This window comes from Molossus molossus, unplaced genomic scaffold (assembly GCF_014108415.1).
Source record: "Molossus molossus isolate mMolMol1 unplaced genomic scaffold, mMolMol1.p scaffold_m16_p_13, whole genome shotgun sequence".
Lineage (NCBI taxonomy): Eukaryota > Metazoa > Chordata > Mammalia > Chiroptera > Molossidae > Molossus > Molossus molossus.
The window spans coordinates 83,348,947-83,367,444 of NW_023425348.1; the positions used below are offsets into that span (position 1 = coordinate 83,348,947).

The 18,498-nt window shown below is 39.0% G+C and overlaps 1 protein-coding gene across 1 annotated transcript in view; it reads right to left on the reverse strand.

Annotated features, from left to right (window-relative positions):
- The window catches only part of NUP160 (nucleoporin 160), a 46,979-nt gene that overhangs the window by 18,868 nt on the left and 9,613 nt on the right, over nucleotides 1-18,498 (reverse strand). The window contains exons 9-23 of the mRNA XM_036260229.1: nucleotides 18,342-18,439; nucleotides 15,040-15,124; nucleotides 13,232-13,300; nucleotides 12,050-12,133; nucleotides 11,616-11,786; nucleotides 10,718-10,817; nucleotides 10,291-10,456; nucleotides 9,806-9,933; nucleotides 9,560-9,720; nucleotides 7,218-7,351; nucleotides 5,778-5,848; nucleotides 4,931-5,090; nucleotides 4,270-4,339; nucleotides 3,415-3,513; nucleotides 2,050-2,169 (exon numbers count right to left, since the gene is read on the reverse strand). Of these exons, the coding sequence (XP_036116122.1) occupies nucleotides 2,050-2,169; nucleotides 3,415-3,513; nucleotides 4,270-4,339; nucleotides 4,931-5,090; nucleotides 5,778-5,848; nucleotides 7,218-7,351; nucleotides 9,560-9,720; nucleotides 9,806-9,933; nucleotides 10,291-10,456; nucleotides 10,718-10,817; nucleotides 11,616-11,786; nucleotides 12,050-12,133; nucleotides 13,232-13,300; nucleotides 15,040-15,124; nucleotides 18,342-18,439 (1,716 nt within the window). The remainder of the gene's footprint in view (nucleotides 1-2,049; nucleotides 2,170-3,414; nucleotides 3,514-4,269; nucleotides 4,340-4,930; nucleotides 5,091-5,777; nucleotides 5,849-7,217; nucleotides 7,352-9,559; nucleotides 9,721-9,805; nucleotides 9,934-10,290; nucleotides 10,457-10,717; nucleotides 10,818-11,615; nucleotides 11,787-12,049; nucleotides 12,134-13,231; nucleotides 13,301-15,039; nucleotides 15,125-18,341; nucleotides 18,440-18,498) is intronic.

The window sequence follows — 18,498 nt, forward strand, 5'->3', positions numbered from 1 at the left end:
TGAAAAGTTCAATTTTTTGGCCGATTCTTGTCAGATCTGATTATAAATGGTCACCATTTTTGCCCTGGTTGGTTCTGCTCAGTGGTTAGAGCATTGGCCTGTGGACCAGAGTCGCAGGTTCGGTTCCTGCTAAGGACGCGTGCCTTGGTTGTGGTTTGTCCCTGGCCCTGTTTGGGGTTGTGTGGGTGGCAACCACTCAATGTGTCTCTCTCACATTGATGTTTCTCTCTCTCTTCCTTCCTCCCTCCTTCCCTCCCGCCCTGTCTGACAATAAATGCAAAAATGTCCTTGGGTGAGAATAAAAAAAAAAGGTCACCATTTTTACTTGGCAATATGGCTGATGAAAAACCTGTATCAAAGGTAGAAGTATCAGCCCTAAACTTTCCACACTTGCTTGTACTTTGTTAGTATCTCCAATCTGGTTTCTTTGCAGGAATTTTTAAAAGCAAGTCCAAATTATAAAGGCAATTTTCATTAAAATTATGCAATATAATATATAAATCAATTTAACCAGGCAAGGCTAACCTACTGAAATCAAGTGGATGAGGGTGTCACTATGCACCCCCACTCCTAACTGTGACACTCACTCTTTCCTCAGGTCTACCCGAGACCAAGTAGAGGTAGTCTCAAGTAAGAAAGGACCCAGTAAAGGCATCAGCGTCAATCCTTAGGATAAATATGAGCATATCTAGATTTATTTCTTCCGTGAGAGTTCTAGTATTTCCTTTCCAAGTTCCACTTTGGGGTCCATTGCAGAGTGATTCTTGGTGTTTTTGGAATCACTGAATTTCTTCTAATAAAAGCCATGAAGCCTCTCCACAGAGAAAACTACAAACAATATTTTGCACCTAATTTCAAGGGTTTTATTGATTCATTCAATCTATCTGGCTTCAGATTAAATATCCTTATTTAAAATTCAAAATAATTTTCTCCTTAATAAGATGGTAGAATGTAATTAATAGCTATAAATCTATTTCAGGCCCGGCTGGTATGGCTCAATGGATGGATTGAGAGGTTCCAGTTCAATTCCCAGTCATCAGGGGACATGCAGGAGGCAGCCAATCGATGTTTCTCTCTCATATTGATGTTTCTATTTCTCTCTAAAAATTCAATAAAAATGTATTTAGCCTGGCTGGTGTGGCTCAGGGGTTGAGCATCGACCGGTGCAGCAAGAGGTTGCCGGTTCAATTCCCGGCCAGGGCATGTGCCCAGGTTGTGGGCCAAATCCCCAGTGGCAGCCAATCGATGTTCTCTCTCATAGATTTTTCTGTTTCTCTCTCTCCCTCTCCCTTCCTTTCTCTCTAAAATAATAAAGAATAAGCAATGAACAAAACAGTGAAGATGCCCTTGTTGCATTTCCATTTTGGTGGGAAATCCAGGTAACACCACATAGGTAGCATGGTTAAGTGTAATAAAGAAAAATAAAGCACGGCCAGGAGACTGCCGACGGTGCCTGTGTCTGCACGTGAGGGAGGGGGAGCAAGCACGAAGGGCAGCACGAGCACAAGTTATTCTATGTCGGGGAGGCAGGGAGGTGACACGTGGGCCGAAACCTGAATGCAGTGAGGGCATGAGAAAGTGGACTACTGTGGGGAAGAACATCCCAGGCTAAGGGAATGGCAGGCAGAAAGGCTCTGGAAGGAACCGAGTATGTGCTCGGCTTGTATGAGTCAGTAAGAAGGCCACTCTCATTACAGCTGAGTGACCAGAGGAAAGAGTGGCAGGAACAAAGCTCAGGGACCAAATCATAAACTAAGGCTAATCATAGCATTGCAACTTAATTCTTAGAGTTATCAGGCAAGACTGATCTTAAATAATAAAATTCTAATGACTGGGTTAGTAAAATGATATCATTTAAGTTAAAAACACTGATCACTTAATTAAGCATTTGTTTCTTTAATTTCTCTAGGCAAATTCATTTTCTCTTTAATTGGGAATTCAGAGACTGATTACATTTTTATGTAATTTTTCTCCAAAAATACCAATGCATTTCAAATAAATTTCTACACAGGGTGATGAAAAAAGAGGCAAAACCATGACATAATGTACCTTATCATAATACTGCAGCCTGGGGGTGGAAACAATCTCTCCATCCTCTGACCGGATCAAGCGATCCAAGAATTCCTCTTTGCCCACTTCAGATGCTGCCTGGCAGAAACATTCTAGAGCCTAGAGAAATAAAAGAATACAAAGTGACTTATATTGGATTGTTCCAATTTTAGGGACTCATGTGGTAAAGAAAGTAAAAAAAACAACCAAAATTATTATTATTATTTTTAAAATCTTCACTGTAGGATACTTTTCCATTTATCGTCAGATTGAGTAGGAGGGAGGGAGGGAGAGAGAGAAAGAAACATTAATGTAAAAGAGACATCGATTGGCTGCCTCCAGAGAGAGAAACATTGATGTGAAAGAGACATCGCTTGGCTGCCTTATGCACAACCCTGACCAGGGCCGGGGACCCAACTGCAACCGAGATACCTGCCCTTGGCCAGAATCAAACTCATTGGTCTGCAGGCCGATGCTCTAACTGCTGAGCCAAACTGGCCAGGGCCCAACCAAAATTATTTAAGATTGTTGACTACATTCATAATTTGTCATTTTAATCTCTATTTAATATTTTCTTTATCTCATGTTTTAACTTCAATGCTATTAATTAAAAAGTAAATTTAATTAAATAATAGATAAATATGTAATAAAGCAACTGTAGCAACATGTTAACATTCGTGGAGTTTGAGTGGTGAATATATGACTTTTTGAAGATTTACAGATGTCAGGGAAAATAATTAGAAATGTAAATTACCATAAAGGGGAAACAAAAAAACACATTACAAAAAAATAAAAGATAAACTGAAAGCAATGTAATTAAGAAATACATTTTAGCTCTGAGTGGTTTGGCTCAGCGGTTAGAACATTGGCCCATGGACTGAAGGGTCTCAGGTTCGATTCTGGTCAAGGGCATATATCCCTGAGTTACAGGTTTGATCAGATCCCCAGCCCCAGTTGTGCAACCAATTGATGTGTCTCTCTCACATGAATGTTTCTCTCTCTCTCTCCCTCCCTTCCACTCTCTCTAAAAATCAATGGAAAAATATCCTTGGGTGAGGGTTAACAAAATAAAACAAAACAAACAAACAAAATACATTCTATTTACCAAACGTATCCCTAAAAACACCTGCATAGGGGCAGGAGCGTTTTACTGTTTTCTCCTTCATATTTTCTTGTGTCCTAACTAATGTGCAAAATACCTGAAGCTGAACATTCTCCACAGGTAAATCGTACCCCTCGCTCACTAGTAGTCTTCTTCATCCTTATCTGGAGGATTCTATGCCTCCCACAACCTCCAACCTAGTTAGATGGAAACTAAGTGTCCTCCTTGCACTAAAGTTTATTCATCACTTAAATGCGGTTTACCTTCTGCCCCTCTCCTGTAACCAGGTAACACCGTCCCAGCATAAATCGACAGGAACCAACATTGACTTGACACCAGGGATGTAGCAGATGAATATAATCCTTAAAGGCAGAAAAGGTGGTTTCTGATTAAGAAAATAAATACTCATTTCCAAGTTGTTCACAGAGAGAAGATGTGATCTATCAACACAAAGTTGTATTTCCTGATATCACAAGGAGAGTAAAACCTAATTTTGTTAACTGATTCTCATATTAGGCTATTAGGTACTTTAAAAAAAGCAAATAGGACTCCAATAACACAAACACACATATGCTTCCTAAATCTGAGTCATTTCCCAACTTTTGGTATTTACTGGTTCAATGACTAGATTATAGGAAAGCATTTATATGAAGAGAATGGTATGTTTGTTTTACATAATCAAGAAAATTAAGAAAAAAATAAGATTAAAAAATTATGTTAGGAATGATCTGTTAAGAGGGAAGTAGAGAAAATATGGAGTATGTTTGGGTGCAGTGGAGTATAAATTATTATATCAACCCAATTAAAATGCAGGTAACATTAAAAAAAAAATTTCAGGCCTAGCCGGTGTGGCTTGGTGGATTGAGAGTTGTCCCATGGACTGAGAGGTCCCAGTTCGATTCCCAGTCAGGGCACATCCTGGGTTTCGGGACTTGATACTCAGTAGGGGGCATGAAGAAGGCAGCCTAACGGTTTCTCTCTCACATCAATGTTTCTATCTCTCTCCCTTCCTCTCTCTCAAGAAGATCAATAAAAACATATTTAAAAAAATCCTTAAAATAATTTTCAGAAGTCCCATTCTTTGCAATAATAAACCTGAAATATTCAACAGTACTCACCTGCAGTTGTACATACTGACAATTTCCCATCAAACATTCTAGAAAGAGGCAACTGGGATTGCTAGGCCATCTAATGATTGGTTAAGGAGATTTTTTTGGGCAAAACTTAAACATACACACTGGACAATCAAACTCCATAAAATGGCTTAATTAAAAAAAAAGGTAAAGAGAAGGTTTGCAGAACACATGTTCTTTCCTCATAACTATATAACTTTAATATTAAACAAATATAATGAAAAGGTTACATACCAGGGCCCTTGTTACCTAGATTAGAACTCAATTAACTATGTAACAGTTAAAGCATATTATTTTATCCTTGTGTGACCGTTTCTAATTCTAGCTTATAAATTGCACATGCACCTAATATAGTGCCTGGCACACAGAGACATTCAATAAATATTTGATGAATGTATAATGCTTTAAAAGAGATCTAGGTATTAAATGTGTACATACCAATAAGATCTGGCTCACTCCTGAGCAAAATAACCAACCAACCACACAAACAAAAATTGGGATCATATCTGAAAAGAAGTATTATAATCTCTTGTTTGGGGGATAAGTACCCAACCTTATTAAAAATCTTCATTACACAAGCAGAATACGAACCTTAGACTATTTAGATAAAAGAAACCTTTCAATTGGCTTTTAAATGAAAGGATACAAGAGCTGCAATAAATAACTGGTAATTGCTGTAATCATCTCAGGCCAATTTAACCCAGTCTGGCTCAGAGGTGCCTTTGGCTGAGAGAAGAGATGCGATATAATGTGTTTTCTTGCAACTTCTTGGAAGAATAATTCCACAATTGACTGAGGGCTAGATACTTAAAAAAAAAAAAATGACAATCACCAACTTGTGCTATATCAACTTTCAATTAAGATAATCTACCAATTCATTTTATGCCTGTAACAAAGAACACTTACTATAAAATATAAAATGCACCACTAGTTATTATCAACGGCAATATATGCAAAAGCAATTTGTAAACTGTGAAGTACTATACAAATGCAATAAATAAGCCACTTAAATCAACACCGTAGTCATTTCTTTTTACTGGTCTCACTAAACCTAAGTGTCTTCCCTAGAAAATGTTTACAATACAGTTTCAAGATTCCAAGGTTTATACCAAAACAATACAAAATAAATTCTTCAGAATGGTTCTCAAGCATGTGAGGGTTTCCTTTTGAATATTTACTGATCAAGATATGATTACAACAGGCACATGAACTTAGTAAATTTAAAAAGTGATTCTGAATTATTACTGGAGTACCAATATACAACGGAAAAGCGGCAGTATATCTATGCATTCATGTAACACCTTTGTATTTATGCCTAATTTGGACTATGGTTTCCAGAAGCCGAGGTCTCAGGCCACAGCTTGCTTATACCCACTCACAGTGAAAGCAGAGCCTAGTCAAACTTTCTATAGCAAAGGTGGCAAAGACCACTTTAATGAATATACAATAAATGACAAATTTAAAATCAAATGCGTACACAACCCAGGCCTTACCAAATTTATTTGCCATTAAAGCACTAGAGTCAGTTAGTTCCAGTACTGATAAGTGTTGGAGATTAGACTCCCTGTGAGAAAAGGGGAAAAAAACAGCTTAGTAAAGTCTATGCCAAACAGGACTTCAACAAGTTATTCTATCAAGAATGCTGTTGATGTAATTAACAAACTGCACATGAAAGCTCCACTGAAAGCATGAAAAAATCTGGGAAACATATCATAGTTTAGACACTTGTCCATATCACTCAGTGATCCTTCAATGAGAAGCCACAGCAGAAATTTCTCCTAGACCTGCATGCCATGGAAGCGTTACCTTGCCAGAGATAATGGGATGGTTTATCTTACTGAAAATGTGAATCCTGTAGTTGTTGGATTTTCGTTCTTCTTTGGGTTATAAAGAATCTCAGCCTACTTTTAATAATTAGCACAATGTTTCTGTGTGTGGTCTAATTTTCCCTCTGACTTCATCATATTACATTATACATACACATGAAATATATAGTAATAAATACATATTTATTATTTTCTTTCTTGTAAGTTGCCTTCAACCTTTAGAAAATGAATCTCAAAGCCCTTAGGGCCCGGCTGGTGTGATACTTGGTAGAACATTGTCCCATGCACCAAGAGGTTGCTGGTTCAATTCCCAGTCAGGGCACAAGCCTAGGTTTTGGATTTGATGTCCAGTTGGGGTGTGTATGAAAGGCAACTGATCAGTGTTTCTCTCTGTCTCTCCCTCTCCCTTCCTGTCTCTCTAGACTCAGAATGAAAAACAGATCCTCAGGCAAGGATTAAGAAAATAAATGAATAAATAAAAGCTCTCAGGCCCTTGGAGTGTTGTCCCAACAGGCCAAGGTCAAGGTTGTGAGTTTGATCCCAGGCAAGCCAGGGCACATACAAGAAACAACCAAGGAATGCATAAATAAGTGGAATAATGAATGGATGCTTCTCTCTCTCTCCTTCCCTCTCTCTCTAAAATCAATCCTTCCCTCTCTCTCTAAAATCAATATATAGGCCCTGGCCGGTTTGGCTCAGCAGTTAAAGTGTCGGGCCTGTGGTCCGGAGAGACCCGGGTTCGGTTCCCGCTAAGGGCATGTACCTCGATTGCAGTTTGTCCCCGGCCCTGGTTGGTCGTGCGGGTGGCAGCCACTCGATGTGTCCCTTTCACATCGATATTTCTCTCCCTCTCTCCCTCCTGCTCTATCTGAACAAAGAATGAAAAAGTGTCCTCGGGTGAGGATAAAAAAAATAAATAAATAAAAACAATAATTATAAAAAAAAAAAAAAAAACAAAATAAAATCAATATATAGAAATTTTAAAGTTCTTCAAATTTTAAAGGCAAAAAATATTACAGCATAATGTTTACAATTTCTTCCTTGTAAGACAATAAAGAAAATAATTAAACTCAAAACTTATTTAATAATTAGAATAATGAAACTCACAGTGTGTCAACTGGAACATCGGTTGCCAAGCACTGAATCCCCCACTTAATGAGGCGATAGGATAAGAGTAGGGGAGCTGTTCGATGGAGTAGGTCTTGCTGAGCCTGAAAAAGCTGACCGGCTCCCAAAATCACCTGTACCGGATGAGCGGGGTGGAACAGTAAATAGCAATTAGTAATGATAACTCTTAAGGTTCACAGGGAGGTAAAATATAATAAAAAACACAGTTACAAAGGGCATACAAAAAATAATATATATACATTAAAAAAAAGCAACTTTGTATTTTTGGGGTGGCAGATAGCAAAAATATCTACCCAAACATTTAATAGTACAAATATAACAAAAAACAGCTCACCAACTCATGGGAACTGATGGTGAAAAAGAAAACAACATTGAAAAGCTTAACTTCCATTAAATCTGTGGGTTCAGAATTCAAGAGGAGGCATAGGAAAATCTAAGACCTTGATTATGCTTCTGGTGTTGGGTAAAAATAAGTATGATCATCAGAGGGAAATTTCGCAATACAACCCAAAGCCTTAAATATGTGCATAGCCTGCCTGGCCAGTGTGGCTCAGTGAATTAATTGTCATCCCATGGACTGAGAGGTTGAGGTTCAATTCCTGGTCAGGGCACATGACCAGGCTGCGGGCTCGATCTCCAGTAGGAGGCGTGCAGGAAGCAGCCGAGAGATGTTTCACTCTCACATTGATATTTCTATCTCTCCGAAAAAAAAAAAAATCAATAAAATACATTTAAAAAAAGTGCATAGCCTATGTCTACTCAATTCTAGTTCTTAGACTTTATTCTAGAGAAAGGTGTACAGAAAGTTACATCTATAAGGAAAAACTGGCAACAACATGGATGGCCACAAATGGGATTGGTTAAATAAATTACTAGATAATTAAAAATAATTTTCTTCTATAGAATAATACTTAATAATGTAAAAATGCTGATGAAATTTGTAGGTAGAATAAAAACCACCAGATTACAAAAACTACCATGTAGCATATCCTAATTTTATAAATAAAACCAAAAACCATTTGCAGAGAAAAAAGGGTGTGCACCACAATGTAAATAGTGGTTATCGCCGTGTAGAAAATTACAGGTAAATTTTTTGCTTTGTTTCCATAGAAAGGCTTCCATATAAAGGCTCTAAAATGAACATCTATTACTTCTATGTTTAGAAATACAACAAAATTTATAATAATAAAAACACAAACCACAGACCCCTAAAGAAACGGAAAAATGTATGAAGACGGAAAAGAACTTTAAAAGGGCTGCCCTGTCCGGCTGGTGTGGCTCAGTGGTTGAGTGTCGACCCAGGCACCAAGAGATTGCTGGTTCAATCCCTGGCCAGGGCACATGCCCAGGTTGTGGGGCCGATCCCCAGTGGGGGGCATGCAGAAGGTGGCCAATTGATGTTCTCTCTCATTGATGCTTCTATCTCTCTCTCCCTCTCTCTTTCTCTAAAATCAATTTAGAAAAAGATTAAAACAAAATAATAAAAAATAAATGAAAGGGCTGCCCTAAGTGACAGACTCTTAGCAAAGTTCCTGTTTCTCCTTGGCAGTCCTAAACAGATTTTCCTAATGTTTTTCCTTATTTTTACCCAAAATTCTACCAGTAGCAATGTATTTCAGTTAATACATTCTGAGTTATAAGTATTAATACCTCTGGGAACCCAAGGCCTTTCAGTTCTCTACACGTTAACATGAATTAGTTTAATCAGACTGCTCCCCGTCAGGCTCACTAGAAATGACTGACAGAGAGACAAAAGGGACTCTGATCGTGGGCGGAAAGGCAATTTCTGAACATGGAACCTTCAGTGGGTGTGTGGCAAGGCTTGCAGAGCCTGGCAGCCTAAGAACAGGATGGAAAAACACAGAATGGAACTGGGAGGACCCTGAAGACAAACTGCCATCTCACACTGTGCTTAGGGTAAATCCTAAACTGCAGAGAGAGAGAGAGAAATTCTTTTTCTTCTCTCCTCTCTCCTCCCACTAAATAGTACTAAGCCATCACATCCAAAGTAGTACTAACAATACTGAATTTTGGGAGAGCCAACTTGAGAAAATTTCCTACCACTGTGCATACAAAGGGTAATGGCGAAACAATCTGCTCCCTGTATGTTCTTGATCTGTAATTTTAGATCCCAATGCTTATTCATTCCTAATTGAACAACTGTTTATGGAGCACCTGCTAAGGGCCAAGCATGGGGACAGAGGAGAGAATAAAGACAGAAGTCTCTATGCTCATAGAGCTGATATTCTGCTATGTGCCTATAGGTCTAAACCAGGTTTCAGATTTTAGATTTTACAAGTTTTCTCTCAAATAGTACTTACTGCATCTCCCAGCCTCATTAATAGCTGCTGTAAGATCAAAAGGTCTCGGCAGATGAGGAAGCGAGTACTGGCAATTTTATACACACCTCTGCACACAATATACCCTGCCGTGCTACTACCATACAGCTGGGAAAGATTCATTCGAACATTCAAAGGCTGAGCTGTAATTAAAAAACAAAAAATGAGTTAAACATATCACTTGTTTTCTCTAAGTCAAAAAGGCCTGTTTATTGTTTTGTCATTTACCTGGATCGAAACCCTTTTCTATTTCCACCTCTGTTTCATAATCCATTTCTCGTATAAGAAGCCCAATGGCATGGATTGGGTTCTTAATCTCTTGCAGTTTACTACAAATATCCTCCATCACATTTTCTCTATAAAGACAATTAGAAAACTATTACTACCAAGAACACATAAGACAAACTCTGTGTAAGTCCTGAAAGCTTAAATGTGTTAAGAAACAGGAAAACCAATCATATAGTAAAGGAGTGGAGATAATCACTCTGGCATATAAGATTCTTTTACTCCATGAAGCAAATTTCATTTTTTTCACAAATGACAATATGAATGTGAGAAAAATATTTTTGTTTTAGAATTTATAGATCAGCTAACAGTGAATAGTTTAAGCCACTACTTAGTACATACTTGAATGTACATTAAAAACCTGACTTTGGCACTAAAAATTGCTAAATTTCCATTAGGAAGTGCACTTTACCCTAAATTCTCCTTACACATCAATAGTGATCAAATCTTCCAGAATCTGTTCTGCAGCCTTTTCTGGAGACTGTAGGTTGAAACAACTCATTTCCATCATTACTGACATATCCATGGTCACTGACTCTCCAATCAGCCGAAGGCATTTTATAAGACATATGACATCCCGAGCAACATCCACATCTATGAGTAAGAGAAAGTTAACATTCACGTCTCAAGCCAATGAACAGCTACTAGTTAATATCATACAAAAATATTAATAACTAAATGCCAAGGATCTATCTGAGATCTTAGAGATGCTCAGTTTTCCTTAAAATATCCACAATGGGATAAAATAACCAGGAAAGGTCACAGTGGCAATGGATGGTTTTTGCATCTATCTGAAACAAAGCAAAGGGTTCATGTAGGAAGGGGATTAAATGTAGACATAACAATTACTATTACCATCAGATATGGTGGTCTCATCCTCTGTCAGAAGGTTCTCATCAGGCAGGAGATACAAATGATCCACTAAGGAGGAAGGCATAAGGAAAGACAGGTACCCCTGGAAATACAAATCCAGTCAACATTCATTTTAGTGAATGTTAAAAGTATAAAATAATTGAGACCTGAATCTTATCACGAGGAAGCACCAGAAAAATTCAAATTGACGGACACTCTACAAAGCAATATATATAGTCTTCAAAACATGTCAATGTTATGAAAGACAAAGAAAAGCTGACAACAGGTCGAGATTAAGGTAAAAAACAAAACAAACCCATGACAAATACGAGATCTTGGATTGGATTCTAGATCAAGAAGAAAACTCATCGGCACAATTAGTAAAATCTGAATAGAAACTGTATAATATTGTATCAATAGCAAATGGCCTGACCTTTAAATTGTGTGGTGGTTATATAAGAATACTTTTGATCTTAGATGCATGCTAAACCGTGTAATGGGGTTTCAAGTCCTCAACTAACTCTCAAGTGGCTCAGGGAAAAAAAATTACAGAAGGACAAAAAGCAAATGGAAGTTAACAAATGGTGAATCTGGGTGAAGGGTATACAGTTCTTTGTGCTAGTCTTGTAAGTTTTACATTAAGTTTGAAACCACTTCAATATAAAAAGTAAATAAAATAAAATGCAAAAAGTGTAGGTAATGCAGATGAATTATAATTGGGGAAGAGGGGATGGACAGAAAGCCCTAAAAGCCAACGGCAACATCAACAGACTAGCATTCTGCCAGAGCCACTGGCTGCCTAAGCTTGTCTCTGCTCCGGCACCCTTACCTTTTTCAGCAGGCACACCATGTTCGTGTGTGGATGCAAATGTAGGGCGAGTGGGTGAGCCGGCACCCTTACCTTTTTTAGCAGGCACACCATGTTCGTGTGTGGATGCAAATGTAGGGCGAGTGGGTGAGAGAGGGCTTCTTGATACTGAAGACAGCAGGCATAGAACTTGCACCAGAATTCCTGCTGTAAATTTCGAAACTGCTCCTGGGAAAATTCATACTCTGTTACACTTCCTTGGAGCTGGCAAAGAAAAAGAAAGAAACTCTTAACACCAAAAACATAACTGTCTGTTATTATTTTACTAAGCTATAGCCAAATAAATTTTCCTTATGACTTACATGCCAGAGCTTATATAAATATATATCTAATTCTCCAGTGAAAAGATTTAAACATTTATACTTCCTACTAACAAGGTTCAGTGAACAATTTGAACAACTCTTCAGTACCATCTGCCCATATCAAAATGGAAGAATATATTTATTCTTTCTTTACCCAAGCCTCACCTCACTTTCAACAGCTAAAGTAACTTCTTTCTTTAGTTCACTCCAGGAAAGATCTAAATTCCTCTCAGTTCCTCGACAGAAAATCTGAAATTAAAATTTGAGATGTGAGAATTACATAATACCTAAAACTGAAAGAAAAATACTCTAGTTTAGAAGGCACTGAGGCAACATATGGCAACACACAGAGACTGGACATGCCCGGAATATGCATTTACCCTGAACATTGTGCAAATAATTTCCATAACTGAAACCAGAGCAAGTTTGCGATAGTTTTAGACCAGAATAAACTATAGAAATCTGTGAATCTGAACAAATGATAATAGGGCACATTTAGATCATTACAAAAAGCAAAAGGAAGCAGAATGGCCGTTGCTCAGCTGGGAGGAAGACATAAGACGAGACTGGCACAAAGCTAAGTTAGAGCAGTGATAGGGTGGCTCAGTACTGGGATGATTCTTGTAGAGGAAGACATCTGATAAATGCCTTACTGGTTATTTAATACCTCAGCATATAAGAGATATGAGAAATATTATCATACATTTGATTATTGTTAACAAGAAAAAAGTGCTGATGAGATGAAAGGAAGAGGAGAAAGTGGCCATGTCATTCAGAAGTTTTATCGGAGAGAAAACAGAAAACATAGTCAGATATTCAGGAATGTACCTGGAAGAAAAGTCAAGGTTCTGGAATATACCACCTGACAGAAAGTTAAAGAACTGGCATATTTCGTCTGGAGAAAAAGAATATGGAAAGATTCTTAAAATATCTGAAGGCTACTTTATAGGAGAGAGACAAATTCTATGATGTTGCAAAAGAAAAGAGGCCACCAAAAGAATAGGGGCTAAATCTGATTCAATACTGGGAAGAACTTTTAAATGACACAGTCTGAGAGCAGTAACTCCCTCAAAAGCCAATGAGAAACTTGTCACTGGAAGGTAGAATACTAGAAGCTGACAGCTGTCATTCAGAGAAGCCTCGTTTCTGCTTTGTGTGGGAGGTCAGATCAGGAGATTCTAAGGGACCTTTCCATTCTATGAGTGATAGTCTATTTTAAATTCATGAAATATGTCAATTTAAGGAAGCCTAGGTGACTTCAAAGAATCCTTTGAAGAATTTAAAAAAATTTTAAGCATCTCTTAAACCATGTGACTTTAAATAAACATTAAATATTTTCTCACTGACCTGTAAAGCTTTACATAAAGCTGCATTTATGAACCGTCCTGGTGTAAACAGACTCTGCAAATACATCTCCTGTTAGAACATTAAAACAAAAATTAATATCCTTCTAAAAAGATAAGAATTGGGAAAATTAGAAAGAATTCAACATGTCTGCACTAAAGCTCGGTTTCTATTATACAAACATGGAAATATGGCCTTTTGACACTTGAGCAATAACAGGTAGTAGAGCAGTTCTATACTCCCCCCCTGAAAGGGAAGACTGTGGTGTTTTTTTTTTTTTAATCCTCACCTGAGGACATTTTTCCATTTTTTGTTCAGATAGAGCGGGAAGGAGAGAGAGGAAGAGAGAGAGAGAGAAACATCGATGTGAAAGGGACACATCAAGTGGCTGCCACCCGCACGACCAACCAGGGCCGGGGACAAACTGCAACCGAGAACCGAACCCGGGTCTCTCTGTACCGCAGGCCGACGCTCCAACCGCTGAGCCAAACCGGCCAGGGCAAGACTGTGGTGTTTTTGAGTCAACTAGATGTACCATTCTGAAAACGGTGTTCTTTTCATGGGGCGCCACTGGGTTCCACTGGAAAACACAGCTTATCAAATGCCCACCTTAAAGAGGTGAATCTAATTTATTGGTGATATACACTAGTAATAAAAATTAAACTGGTTTCTACAGCATCCACAAAATACTCTTTTTATGTCTTACATATTAAAGAAAAAATCCCCCATCAAGAATAATAGGCGTTATGTGCAAAAAACTGCAATGAGCTCTCATAAGTAGGGAAATGAAGTAGAGAGAATAAAATGGAAAATCTCACATTGCTTAATTATTTTGACTAAATTTCATAAACCAGACTTGCCAGTGAGTAGTAAACCTGACTGACCTTCTTTCAAGTTCCTTCCTTCTACTGAGGTTCTGGGGATAATGACCAAAACGAAAGAGAAAAACAAGGATTTTAATAATCGGATATGATTTTGGCATTGAGACAAAAGTCAAATGCCAATGAACTCTTGGGATTAGAAACATAGCAACATTCAATTTCAGATATTTAAAGTGGGTTTTCCCAATCCTACAGTCACCATTTCAGAATCATAGCCCCCAATTTTCAAAATCTCATTTTAATATTAAGGCATCAACTGAAAGCTTTCTCTACCATTTATTCTGAGGGTGTCCCTGGAAACAGGGAGACTGGTCTGCATAACCTCTACCAGCATGTATCTTATTTTTAGTTCATATGCATGTACCATCATGGTTAGTATAGTGGACAACTAGATTTGTGCCTGCTCAGATTCCACAACAGCAAGAACCAGCTTGGACATGTTTCTCATGTCAAGCCAGAACATTCTATCCCTTCTGATCAAAGTGACTGTATCAGGAATTATCACATGACTCAAGCCAGAACAGTGAGTCTATTCCAAGACCAGGGACAGAGGTGCTCTTTCCTCTGGGGTTGCTTGTTCACAGAATGCACAGGCTCGGGCAGGGAGCCTACCTGAGAACAAACCCCACGAGGAGGAAAGCATAATAGAGACAAAGGAGAGATCAAGCCCTGAAGGCATTGTTCCAGCCATGGCTGAAACCAGGTAGCAATTTATAAGCTGCACAAGCTAATGCATTCTCCTTTTATTTTTATTTTTTTATTGTTGAAAGTAGTACAGCTATCCCCCCTCTGCACTCTCTGTTTAAAACTAAGTCAGTCTGAGGTGGGTTTCTTTCATCTGCAACTGCAAAAGTTCTATTACAACTAGGTCTCCTGAAACTAATGATGAAGGTAAACCAACCCCTTACATAAGGGGTTAGCATTGCTTACTCTGGGGTCTTGATCATCTCTGATAACGATCTCTTCCTCTGGCAGAGGCTGCATAAAAACTGGATTCCACTGACCTGCAGCATTACTACAGAGAAAAAAAGTCCATCAGTCTACAAAAAAAATGGTTAGTAAAAACAAAACTTACGCTGTTAGCAGTATCTGGGCAAGGAGGGTCCCCCATCACTGAACCTCTGCAATGACTGCCTGATCAACTGTTTTTTGTTTTTGTTTTTTCAGATAGAGAGGGAGGGAGAGAGGGGTGAAGAGAGAGAGAGAGAAACATCAATGTGAAAGAGACATCGACTGGTTGCCACCCACATGACTCCAACTAGGGCGGGGGACAAACTGCAACTGAAGTATGTGCCCTTAGTGGGAACCGAACCCAAGACTCTCTGGTCTGCGGGCCAATGCTCTAACTGCTGAGCCAAACCAGCCAGGGCTGATAAACTGTTAAAAAACATTTTAGCCCAGCTGGTGTGACTCAGCAGTTGAACGTCAACTCACACACCAAAATGTTGCCAGTTTGATTCCTGGTCAGGGCACATGCCCAGGTTGTGAGCCAAATCCCCAGTTGGGGGGCATGCTGGAGGTGGCCAATCCATGTTCTCTCTCTCACCCTCTCCCTTCATCTCTCTCTAAAGATCAAGAAAGAAAGAAAAGAAAAAAGTTTTAGAAGCCCTGGCTGGTGTGGCTTAGTTGGCTGGAGCACCCTCCCATACACCAAGAGATTCTCAAAGACTCTCTCTCACATGTTTCTCTCTCTCTCTCCCTACCCTCCTCTCTCTAAAATTAAAAAGTTTTCAGAAAAAAGAAACTTATTCTGATTTCATAGATGTGCTCTTACCAGTTTTAACAGGAACCTTCCTGAAATTAAAATTCTAAACACAAATCTATAAATAATAGTTAACTTATTCTGCACTTACTATATGTTATACATTATGCTAGGTGTAGCTGCCTTCTAACTTTCAAAGATGTATCAATCCCATTTTGTAGATGTAGAAAGTGAGGCTTAGGGTATCTTTTTTTTTTTTCATTTATCTTCAGATAGAACAGGAGGGAGAAAGGAAGGAAGAAAGAGAGAGAGAGACACATTGATTGGCTGCCACCCACACAACCCCAACTGGGGCCGGGGCCAAACCGCAACCGAAGCACACGCCATTAGCGGGAACCAAACCTGCGACTCTCTGGTCCGCAGGCCAACGCTCTAATCGCTGAGCCAAACCGGCCAGGGCAGAGGCTTAGGGTATCTGACAGTTAGTAATTTGCACGACCAAGATTAGAACTCTCATCTGATGCCCTATTCTTTGTTTTACATGTTGCTGGAATGCTATCTATCAGGAGTACTCTCATGTATTTTCTGAGATGTGGCTGCTCAGGGTCAATCTGGGGGCACCTATTCCTAGAATTCTATTCTAGAATATAGCTTATGAGGGACCCCTAAAGATTAATTAGTTTAGTTCCAAGCTGTATTCCAGGGAATCCGGCATAAGTGTTTCAGGGGTTACATAAGTGTTTGATTCAAAATTTGTTTTTTAAAATAGACTTTGTAAAAAAATAAAATAAAATAATATATATATTTTGTGCACTAGCTCAGTAGTTCAGTTGGTTAGAGCACTGCCCTGATACACCAAGGATGTGGGTTCGATCCCCAGTCAGGGCACATACAAAAAACAACCACTGAATGCATAAGCAAGTGGAACAACAAATCAGTGTTTCTCTCTTGAAAATCAATCAATAAAAAAATAATTAAAATGTATTTTGTAACTATTAAACATTCATAACTCATATCACATACATTAAAAACACACAATACCAAACATATCTTAGAAATTATCAATATGTTAAACTCTGTTATAATGTATGTTCATAACATATTAGATTTGTTCTATATTGTGGTTCACTATCTGTTGGAAAAAAAAAAGGTTTCCTGTTTTTTTTTTCCCTTCTTTATTGCATTTAGAGAGAGAGGAAGTGAAAGGGAAAGACAGAAACATAGACGAGAGAGAGCATTGATTAGCCACCTCTTGCACGCCCCCACTGGGGATTTGGCCCACAACCTGGGCATGTGCCCTGATCTTGGGAATCAAACGGGTGATCTCTTGGTGCATAGGTCAACGCTCAACCACTGAGCCACATCGATTGGGCAAAAGGTTTCCTGTTTTTAAAAAAAATTTCAGAAGCACTGTACTTGTGTAATCTATTTCTCACATGATGAAGAAACTGAGAACCCAAAGGGGCTTCAGTGTCTTTTGGAAGTTGTGGGTGTCAGAAATACTCTTTGCTTAGAAGCAAAATAAGCCTTCAGATAGATGTATTTTGGGTATGTGCTATCTCTCCTAAGAAATATGGTATTTTCTTTATCTCATTCTAATGCTAAGAATCCTCATTTCATCCTAAAGCCAAAAGGTAAGAAATAAAAGGTTTTTCAGAAAACAGTTAACAACAGATAGACCCAGGGCTGAATCCTTTATTTTATTAAAAAAAGTTTTTTTCCCTTTATTGATTTTAGAGAGAGAGGAAGGGAGAAAAAGAGATAGAAACATCAATGAGAGAGAACACTGACTGGCTGCCTCCTGCATGCCCCCCACTGGGGATCGGTCCCACAACCTGGGCATGTGTCCTGACCGGGAATCAAACCAGTGACCTCTTGGTGCATGGGTTGATGCTCAACTGAGCCCCATAGGCCAGACAGGGCCGAATCCTTTAAATGCAAACACTTGACTTTGGTTTTACATAAAAGGCTCTCAATTTCTTTTCTTTTTCTTTTATGAGCAGGAAGGAGAGAGGGGGGGAAGAGAGAGAAAGAGAGAGAAACATCAATGTGAGAGAGACACATCAAGTGGCCACCACCCATACAACCCCAACCAGGGCCAGGGACAAACTGCAACCGAGGCATGCGCCCTTAGGGGGAACAGAACCCGGGACTCTCCGGTCCGGGGGCCGAAGCTCTAACCGCTGAGCAAAACCTGCCAGGGCTCATTTTCTTTTCTTTTTTTTAAATCCTCACCTGAGGATATTTTTCCACTGATTTTTAGACAGAGTAGGAGGGAGGAAGGGAGAAAGAGAGAGAGAAACATCAATGTGAGAGAGACATTAATTGTTTGCCTCCTTCACAACCCCATTAGGGGCTGGGTAGCAAACCTGCAACTGAGGTATATGCCCTTGATTGGGAATCGAACCCGAGACCCTTCAGTCCTCAGGCCCACACTCTAATAGCTGAGCCAAACTGGTCAGGGCCTCTTATTTTCTTAGTATGAAACTTCTTGGGGTAAGGTAGGATGACAGAGGTAAGTGACACATACTGTTCAAAGTTGATGTATTTCACAACTGTTTGGTTCTCAGCATCATGCCACAGGGCCCAGATATCCGTAGAGGTCAAGGCAAAGTCAACCAGTGTCTCCTAGGAGGAAATATGGGTAGAGAAAAAAGGGGAAGGGGTAAAAAATAAGAAAGGCTAGT